We start from the raw sequence: 10,583 nt of genomic DNA, 5'->3' as shown, positions 1-10,583 counted from the left end.
TAACATTAATGAGACAGCTAGCAGTTTATTATGCTGCTGTCACTTTAAGACCGAATGCACTAATCCAATATACTGACACACATCCGGTTTTCACCCAACTGTTTAAGTTAATTTAAGACATAACCGACTATGTTTACGTGAATACTCCTCACAACGGAAATTATTGTCTGTCTATCTGACCATTCAAGCGCAATAAGATGCGAAAGAGAACTAAATTTGCATGTTCGCATGCAGTCTCAGAGAGGTGGCTTTCAGCGTGAACACCAACCACAGCTTATTACCCTAAGATTCATAACCCAATTTTTTTATTAATTGCTGAATACTCATACTCATAAATATGTCACATTACAGACATAATGGATTGGAATATTAGCTTATACTGCATAATATTCAGCACACTCCCTATTACCAGCATACTAACACAAACAAAAAACTGAGAATAAGGATATATTACGGAAGAATAAATGTGAACAAAAACAGCATGTATAGTCATTATCCACAGAGATTTTTAGAGACAGACATCCTCATTCACCCAGACCCACTGATTTTCATTCAGTGCTGCTTTATTTGCTGCCTTAAATGCTGTTGTGTTAATGTACTAAAATTAGCTGCTGTCGTCAAAATGGGCGGAAGAATGAGGCAGGGAGCATTTTTCATCCTCATCCAAAAACTCTGTGGACCTTGTAAAGCAGCGGGCCTCAAAAGATGAAATAAGGGTGAGTAATGGAATAAAGCAAAAAGTGGTGTCAAAAAAAGGAGTTTTATAAACCATGTTTACTTAGTTAATGTATATTTTTAATAATTTTGTCACTTAGTAAATAAAACAACTCTCAATGATGGCGGTGACTTTATTACGCTTGACTTTTCCCCCAATGGATGTTCTCTGTCACACAAACCTGGCAGCAACAGCACTAACCGCTGGGAATCTCATGTTGTTTTAGATCAGATTTTTTCCACTATAATATCTCTCAGTTTGGCACATTCCCCAGCTGCACAGAGGACTATCTGTCCCGTTGAGTTTATGGAAACTGACGATGCCTAAAAACATGATAAAGGGCTATAAAAACAAGACGACTAAAAGATTCAGACAGAAAGACGGGACAAATTCACGCCTAAGTTCGAGTATTATGGCTGAACAGATTCTATACGACACTAACTATATATTTCCTGGTAATTTATTCACCCCCATGTCATCCAAGATTAATTATGGTTTTTGAGGAAAAAAATTCCAGGATTTTTCTCCATATAGTGGACTTCAACAGTTACCAATGGGTTGAAGGTCCAAATTGCAGTTTCAGTGCAACTTCAAAGAGCTCTACATGATCCCAGATGAGGAAGAGACTTATCTAGCGAAACGATCTGTCATTTTCTAAAAAAAAAACCCAAAAAAAAAACAAAAAAAAAAAAAACATACTTTTTAACCAACAAATGCTCTTCTTGCACTGCTCTGTACCGCGGTAGGGCAAAAAACTAATTTCATCTCATTTTCCCCTCATCCGACATCGTTGTTTTACCTTTTTTTGTAAAGGTCGTTTGACTTAATCTTTGCACATTCGTTTTATAGACGCTGGATCGGTACTTCCACCTACGTAACACGTGACCTTTCCAACATGATTACGTAACACGTCGCACATCGCAGAGCAGTGCAAGATAAGCATTTGTGGTTAAAGAGTATATAATTTTACATTTTTTTTTAGAAAATTACAGATGGTTTCGCTCTCCCTTATTCCTCATCTGGGATCATGTAGAGCCCTTTGAAACTGAACTGAAACTGACATTTGGACCTTCAACCCGTTGGTAACTGTTGAAGTCCACTATAATGGAGAAAAATCCTGGAATTTTTTTCTCAAAAACCTTAATTTCTTTTCGACTGAAGAAAGAAAGAAACATCTTGGATGACATGGGAGTGAGTAAATTATCAGGAAATTTTAATTCTGAAGTGAGCTAATCCTTTAAGTCCCTTTTAGAGAAAATGCACAAACAAATTATGAATATTATCAAAAAGCTGTGGAATAATTCGGTATCATTTCAGCTAAATTTCCCAGACCTACATCACCTAGTACCAGGTGTAAACAGTCAGATAGACAGGGACGTCCAGACAGGAGTTGCCTAATGTCTGTGTGTTAGTGTGATGAGATACATTACCTTAATAAACAAACACATTAAACACATTAAACATATTAAAGCTGCTAGACTCACCATAAAATACAAACTAAGCATAAATAAACCTCCTCATCACAGCATGTCACTGCATGTTTCTGTGCAAGAAACCAACTGCAACCGCTGGAAAATTAGATGTTTGAACATGAATGCATAACACTGCAACAAATCACCAAACCTTTTTCTGAGCAGCCAAATCGTTCGGTTTATGCCTGGTAGATTGTGGACTATAAAACAGTGAGACGTGGCTGCCAGGTCTTAACATGAGAAGCAACAGGCAGAGATAATTACAGCATTACGCTCTCCTCTGGAACCTGAATTACATCCAAACACAATGCCTTTCTTTCTTTCTTTACAGGAGGGACTCAAAACATATTTTCCACTGAATAAGCATTTCACTTGAAGCAGGCAACAACAAAAATTCTCACCGTTGTATGTCACTCTAGGTTTTGTCAAGCACATGACCAGATGAAGGTCCATTTCATCTGAAGAAATAAACTTGGAGCAGACGGGGCACTTGAAACCTGTGGAGAAAAATAAAGCAAAATAATGTAAGCTCACAATGCGTTTAGGAGTGCAACGAAAAATCAATAATGGGCTGTTCACACACAAAATGCGTTTTTACATTTAAAACTGAGAGGCAGGGCAGAGAAACAGAAAATAAATGCAAGGCGAGTTTATAAAAGTTCAACTTGACACAGCCTTCTAAACACAAGGCACTTGTGTGCGAGATGCTGTAAAAGATTTAAGTGCAACAGACAGAGACATCCATGTAGTGCATGTTTACACAGAAAAACAATGGAAAAACAGCACAGTGGATTCAAAAACATTCTATGCAGTGTTTCCCACAGGATTTTATGAGACTGTGGTGGGTGGACATCGGTCCCTCTAGGGGGGAAAATTTTTGTACGTTTTAAATTTAAAGGTGTCATTGAACGTTTTTTTACAAGATGAAATATAAGTCTAAGGTGTCTCCTGAATGTGTCTGTGAAGTTTCAGCTCAAAATACCCCATAGATTTTTTTTAAATAATTTTAAACTGCCTATTTTGGGGCATCATTAACTATGCACCAATTCAGGGGCTGCTGGCCCTTTAAATCTCATGCTCCCTGCCCATCGAGCTCGCAACTCTATAATACAGTGCATTTACAAACTTCACACAGCTAATATAACCCTCAAATGGATCTTTACAAGATGTTCGTCATGCATGCTGCATGCATGGATCAGATCATGTGAGTATAATATTTATTTGGATGTTTACATTTGATTCTGAATGAGTTTGATGCTGTGCTCCGTTTCTAAAGCTAACATTACACACTGTTGGAGAGATTTATAAAGAATGAAGTTGTGTTTATGAATTATACAGACTGCAAGTGTTTAAAAATGAAAATAGCGACGGCTCTTGTCTCCGTGTATACAGTAAGAAACGATGGTAACTTTAACCACATTTAACAATACATTAGCAACATGCTAACGAAACATTTAGAAAGACAATTTACAAATATCACTAAAAATATCATGTAATCATGGATCATGTCAGTTATTATTGCTCCATCTGCCATTTTCCACTGTTGTTATTGCTTGCTTACCTAGTCTGTTGATTCAGCTGTGCACATCCACATCCACACGTTACTGCCTGCCCTTGTCTAATGCCTTTCATAATGTTGGGAACATGGGCTGGCATATGCAAATATTGGGGGCGTACATATTAATGACCCCGACTGTTACGTAACAGTCGGTGTTATGTTGAGATTCGCCTGTTCTTCTGAGGTCTTTTAAACAAATGAGATTTATATAAGAAGGAGGAAACAATGGAGTTTGAGACTCACTATATGTATTTTCCATGTACTGAACTCTTGTTATTCAACTATGCCAAGGTAAATTCAATTTTTAATTCTAGGGCACCTTTAAATGCATAAATCTGGTGCATTCTGAGACCAAAATTTAAGTGATTGGATCAATGAAGAAACTTGTTCTCTTGTAAACAATTTTGTGCTTTAAAAGTAATTTATTTATTGGTGATGGTAGGGCACATTAGTCATGTACACAACATATAGTAGGCTAAATGATAGTTCATAAGTGGTCAAACATGTAGAGTATACATTTAAACCATTAAAAATATGTAGCAAAAGAGGTTACCTTTGTTGAATTAATTTATTAGTGGGGGCCTGTATCTATACATCTGTATTTGTGCAACTAATGGTCACTCTTTGACAATCTAGAATGCACTAAACACACTACTTCATTATAGAGAAAAACAACAAATGATTAAAAATATATAATCATAAGCTGATCAATAAATAAATAAAATAAAAACTAGGTGACTATATAATTCAGCAGCAAAAATTATGCTGGCCTAATTCTTGAAAAAAACTTTGCACAGTAATTTTATAAAATCCAAATGTTAATAAAAAGTTTAAAATTACTATTTGTATTACGAAAGGAAAAATATATATATTTATATTAGATTTATATTTATATGTAAAAAGTTTATGTATTTATATTAATGTAAGATTAAAAGACATTTATTTTAAATGTATTGTGCAGATTTTTAATGGGGCAACAAGCTATAGATAAGACAGAACAAAATAGGCTATTAATAATCTTTCAGTGTGCAAAACCAATATGAAACGCTTCAAAACAGCAGCACAAACCGCTTATGCGCATCCCGGGTGCAGAATGATGTGCTTGAAGCAATATGGAATCGCAGTGCGCAGTTGCGAATGATTGACAGCTGCAGCGGAGGGAAGACGAGTTTCCGTGAACTTAAATTTAACGATGCACATATTCTTCTGTTCCTCACACGAAGCTATGAAATGGCTTCAGATGAGTTTGAATATAGTGCACGAAAACGTAATTGTTTAAGTTTTCGTGCACTTCGCGGGCCGCCACAGTCTAGTCAATGTATGGGAAACACTGCTATGTGAACATCCCCTAAAAACCTTAATTTTGAGATGGGTTGTAGTGCCAAAGACTTTTGAGTTTCAGTGTCTATCTGACAATAGTTTTCTCAAATTAAATTGTGTAAGACAGCAGTTGCTGAAAACACCATGAGCATCATGCATGCTTGAGTAGTAGACCAAACTGAGACATGCAGAACAAGCAGATTTCATATTTCAACAGCAGTTTTTTGTGTGCTTTAATATCCACAGACACTAGTTCATATGGCAATTTGGACCCATTATGCCCATTTTGTAATATAAGTCTCTGGTGTCCCCAGAATGTAAATACCTCACAGATCATTTATTATACCATGTTGTAAATTTACACACACTGTGGACCCACATCTGTGTTCAAACACCTTTTAAAAGTGATTTTTGTACCCCTTTTAGTGTACAGCCCTACTTTTCATTTATTCACCCAAAGTTCCGTGAGATTCCGCATTCTACTGTAAATTCTATTTTTATGACTGGATTCTGCAATTCTGTCTGCATTTCTAGCAGAATCATAGAGCCTGTGTGCAGGAAAAAGATGATCAGCTGACTAACCAGAAAAGGTTCAAAGGGCTCTAAAAGACAAGGTCAAGCACGAGACAGAAAGCCAGACAGACACAATAAAGAGGGTTTGTCTTGCGTGGAGTGAGTTGGGTCGTCACAGTGTGGGCAGCTGAAACACACAGGCTAAATACAGCTGAACTCTGACAATATGAGACATTCTCTGAGTCTGGATGAACACACTCAATGATATGATTCACTGGCAGCTGCACCGAGAAGAGGTCTGATGGTGTCTTGTGACACCACTGACCCATGATGACCTTGTGACAAAATTTTACAGTCGCTTGAATGCGACATGCATTGCGGGTGTTCTGCATAAACGTGCTATTGAGGAAGAGGAGACGTGAATGACAGCTTAACATCTTTCACAGTCAAGAAAATGGCTGTGTGGAGACAAATATACCAAGGCATCATTTTCTTTTTACTTAACTGCTAAATGAGGACCTTACAGAATTTAAGACATTTTTACTGCAATAAAACTGAAATCTTTTTATAATTAGAAAAATAATAATTATTATTATTACGATTACCATTTTATTTTGATTAATTGTGCAGCCCCATTTTTTATTTTACATTAAATTTAAATTGTTTTTTTTTTTTATCAACTTACAAACCCCCATTTAGAAAACCCTGCATTAGCAGGTCACAGTCCTAAAATGGGTCATGGACGGCATATATATACACAATGCTAAATGCAAATAATACAATGCAACAAGCCATTTAATCATTATAGGTTAACATGCAAGAGTGAGATCAAGATATCAACCACTCAAACAAATGTGCATTTGACTGAACTCATCCATATAACTATTAAAGATGACATCTGAGACCAGTTATGGCAAGCTCACTCTACATAACCTTTAGCTGGATTTTGCCCCCGGATCACGAACAAATCGGTGCTCGTTGTAGTCGCTGATGCTCTTTAAGTATGAGCAGGTATGTCACTATTTTTGTTCAGCATATCATTAAGTTATTTAAGGCGTTGGTGCTCCTTTAAAATAATAATAGCTTGTTAAGAGAATCTTTAATTCTCAACCAGAATCATATATACACGCCTTACACTAAACTTCTGTCCCTGAAGAACATTATCAAGGCCTGAAACGAACACTAGTTGAGGACTGGACTGAATTGGCTAAACGGAGATCATAAGCGCACTTCAGGCTATCTGATTTCTCAGAACAATACCAGGCTAGAGTAGAATGAGTCAACAATGTTTACCTGCGCCAGGAACACAAAACCTGCTTTAAACAGCAGACAAAAGCAAAGTTGAAACCCGACTCCTGGCTGTCTGCTCTCATTACAGCTGTACCAGTGTGTAATGACTTCAACAACTGTGGCGCGTTGTACAACGGTCACTAAGTGCTGAGCATTATTTACTGTAAACTATTATTGCTGGAGGACTCCTGAGAGACAGCCATCCTGCCACAAAACATGGCCGAGTAATAGTAGCAGTTACCCCTGCTGGTAAATCGGCTATCAAATCTATTGGCTTCATCCCATGGCTGAGAGAACAATAACCATAAAGAAACCCCCCTGAAAGGACCCAACAGAGGATGTAAACATTCAAAGCTGTCACAATCAAACTTCTCATGTTTATCTTGTTTGAACATCTGTTTTCATGCAAGAAAAACTTGCATGCAACAATTTCACACTCTTCTGTGCCATATTGCATAATACGTTTGGGCAAGCTACAGTGCATCTCTTTTGCAGACTGAATTATAGGGCAAATAAATTAGGACAGACCTTAGAAAAAAATGGCACAGATCAACGTTTATCTCAACACGCTCATCATCATGATATGCAGAATTTTAAGTGATTCAAATTAGAATTTAACAGAAGTTAATTTTATAAATTAATTAATCTATATTAGAGATGCACCAAAATTTTGGCTACTCAAATTTTTTGGCCAAAACAGCAATTTTCGGTTGAAGGGCCGAAACCATTGACTGAAACAGTGACATTTAATTAATGCTTCTCCAATGGTGCATTTTGAACTTTCAGCATCTATTTCGTGCACATAACGTTGATAAACTGCAACAGTTAAATGCATCAGCTGCGTGGACTCTAGGGCTACGCTGACAATATCGATTTCCTGATTTGAACTATAGCCGCTGCCGCCGCCTCCTCAGACTCGACGCTTGTGCTGGTTGCCAGATTGAGGACATGCAACAGGAACGAGCGCAACGGACATTGGAAGGCAACAAGCCTTAAACTGTAAGTTAATGAGTTGATTTATCCACGTTTTAATACGCCTCTAGACAGAGCTTTTTAGATGGATGCCGAGGCTTTTTAGGTCGGGTAGAATCTGCAATCTCTGACCTAGTTTGTTTGCTGGCTTCCGAGGTTACTATACGCTGTGTTTTCCACAACCTGGGGTGTCGAAATACTTTTGGGTAAATTGGCAGGGGGCGGGATCACACAGACCAAAACAAAAACAGACATTCTGACATGGAAAGCACATTTCAACGTAGAATAACTGGCTGTGGCATTGGTTTTTGGAGAAACAAGTATGTGAACTTAACATGTTTCCTAAACACATTGTGGTATTTTTGTGCTTTAGTACTGTAAAAACAACAACAAACCAGCACTTTAAGCTTTGCACTTTGTTACTTTTAATATGAAACAAAGTTTCAACTTTTCAATAATTTTGAATGCATGCATGTATTTGTGTGTGTATGCTGAACTGCTCGTCTTAAAACAATCATCTCTTCAGCTCAGATCCCCAGACATATGTAGGCCATATCAGACTGAAGGCCATCTATCGGTGTAAAAGCGTAACATAAGAGGCTTAACAGAGACCTGCTGGCCGTATGTCCCGCTGGAGCGTTAGGCAGCTGGACAATCCCGCAGTCAACGGCCCGTTTACCAGATCAGCTACCCGTCACCATGCATTCAGAAGGCTAAATCCAAAAGTGAAGGAAGAGAATGGCCAAATATTGTGGTAGATTGATATATTGGCTAGGAATACTACGGACTACTATATTGACTGGGCCTGGAACACAAATATAGACAAAACTTGGATACGTTCATTAAAGTAAGAAATGAAGAGAAGTAGAGATCTGTTATAGTAAATTGCTCCAATGCAATCTGTCGAACAGATGGGTGGAAAACAGGCATTCATTTTAAATGTGTTAAATAAAGAAAAAGTGCTTAAAATAGACTGATAAAGTCTTCTGTTAACCTGCTAAAGAGCAAATAATCCATTCGTAATGTTGACAAGTGAGTTGACTTCAACAATAAGAAAATTACTGTCAGACTGCAAATTACACAATGATACAGTCTGCAACTGATGTCTATATACACCTCATCACCATCATTTGTTTTTCACTAGACACTAAAAACAACTATCTGGTTGGTCTGTGCATCACCATCATCTGCCTCAGACATCTCATAGCTGCAGTAATAAATAAACACACAAGTCATGCGGCTGACACAGGAACTTCAGCGAGGTTTACATCAGTGAAACACACACGGGCTGTGTTGCTAAAGGACTTTTGAAGTCAACGTAAAAAAACAAGGTATTGATGACATCAGCAGGACAGAAGGATTGTTTCAGAGGCTGAGAAAGTTATTGTATTTTGATGGAAGCTTATGGAGACAAACATTTTCATCTTTAGAATGTGCAGTAAACAATTTGTAATAAGGAACATGAATTAATAAAGAAAAAAGGGTCACTCCTGATGTTGATGCTTTCTTCCTGAAAGCAGAAGTGTTTGAGTGCTGATCTTATAAAACAAAACAACGCACAACAGTGGAAGTGGTCTATATTAAATCATGAGATAACCAGAAAAAAAAGCTGATAAACTTTGAAGAATTCATTAATCCATTAACAATAAAACCATAATTATATAATTCTGTTTTCTTCCAGAAAGCAGAATAAATCTGTGTTTGAGTGCTGATCTTTATAGGTGTTCATACAAATGCACAACAGTGGAAGTTGTCTCTCTCTATATTAAACCATATAAAGACAAAAAAGAAGCAGCTAAAATATTGTACAATTCATTATTCTAGTTTAACCCATCAACAGTTAACCCATAATGAATCTCTTATGACAAGCCTCAGTACATTTACATCGCAGTGAGTTGCATTTGTCATTTTTCTTTTGCCTAGAAATATAAGACAATAAAAACCTTCAACACTGTCGTAAAAACTATGATGTCGCTTATAAAAGTCCAGTCAGCAAGAACGTTTAACTTTAAAAGTGCAGTCCGGGTTGGTAGTTGGCACTACTAGTCCATCTACACTTCTCATCTCAGTTTTATTGATCGGCACCTGGCTCTCCCAGCTGGACAAATCCATTTCAGTAATCATGAATTCAGTATATTTCAGAGCACCTGAGCAATACAGACGGCATCTCTCCCAGAGAGATTAATGCTATTCACACAAGCAGCTCAGTGAACGCTCTCACTGGGAATTAACGAGTGTGTCTGTGGAGGAAGTAGAGTAAAGCAAAGAGGTAGAGCTCCTCGGGGAGAAGCGCACGCGAGTCGTGAATTATGTAAAGACTGCATTCTCACTTACAGTCTCTCTCCTGGGAAAAGACGGAAGCTGTTGATTTTTGCAGGAAACTACCATGGAAATACCGACTCTGTATTATTATTAAACATTATTCTGTGGTGATCATGCAGTCAGACAAGTGGCCTACAACACATACTATATGCTCTCTTTACGGACATGCTTTGCTGTCATGATAAAGTTTTCACTTGCATTTGTGAATGGTAGCAATATCTGTAATGCTTTCAATCTTCTGCTTCTTATATTTTCATCTGCAAAAAAGTCATATATGGGTCATTGACAAATAAGGTTTTTAAAAGCGTAAAAAAACCCCAGTGGAGATATAATTAATTTTGAAGTTTTATTAAGCGTTAATGAGATTGTGTGGTTTTTATAATAAATCAACACTGCTTTTTTTTTTCATTTTTTAACAAGA

General features: G+C 37.3%; 1 protein-coding gene across 2 annotated transcripts in view; it reads right to left on the bottom strand.

Annotated features, from left to right (window-relative positions):
• znrf2b (zinc and ring finger 2b) overlaps positions 1–10,583 on the bottom strand; it is a 56,982-nt gene that overhangs the window by 20,213 nt on the left and 26,186 nt on the right. The window contains exons 2-3 of one of the 2 annotated variants that reach the window (XM_048154224.1): positions 2,589–2,684; positions 1–1,038 (exon numbers count right to left, since the gene is read on the bottom strand). The exon at positions 1–1,038 is cut by the window's left edge and continues 1,377 nt beyond it. In XM_048154224.1, the coding sequence (XP_048010181.1) occupies positions 938–1,038; positions 2,589–2,684 (197 nt within the window). In that variant the 3' untranslated portion in view covers positions 1–937. The remainder of the gene's footprint in view (positions 1,039–2,588; positions 2,685–10,583) is intronic. The other variant, XM_048154223.1, reaches the window with a different exon arrangement.

The sequence above is a fragment of the Megalobrama amblycephala genome, linkage group LG13, assembly GCF_018812025.1.
Source record: "Megalobrama amblycephala isolate DHTTF-2021 linkage group LG13, ASM1881202v1, whole genome shotgun sequence".
Taxonomy (NCBI): domain Eukaryota; kingdom Metazoa; phylum Chordata; class Actinopteri; order Cypriniformes; family Xenocyprididae; genus Megalobrama; species Megalobrama amblycephala.
This window is presented reverse-complemented; position numbering and strand designations above follow the sequence as displayed.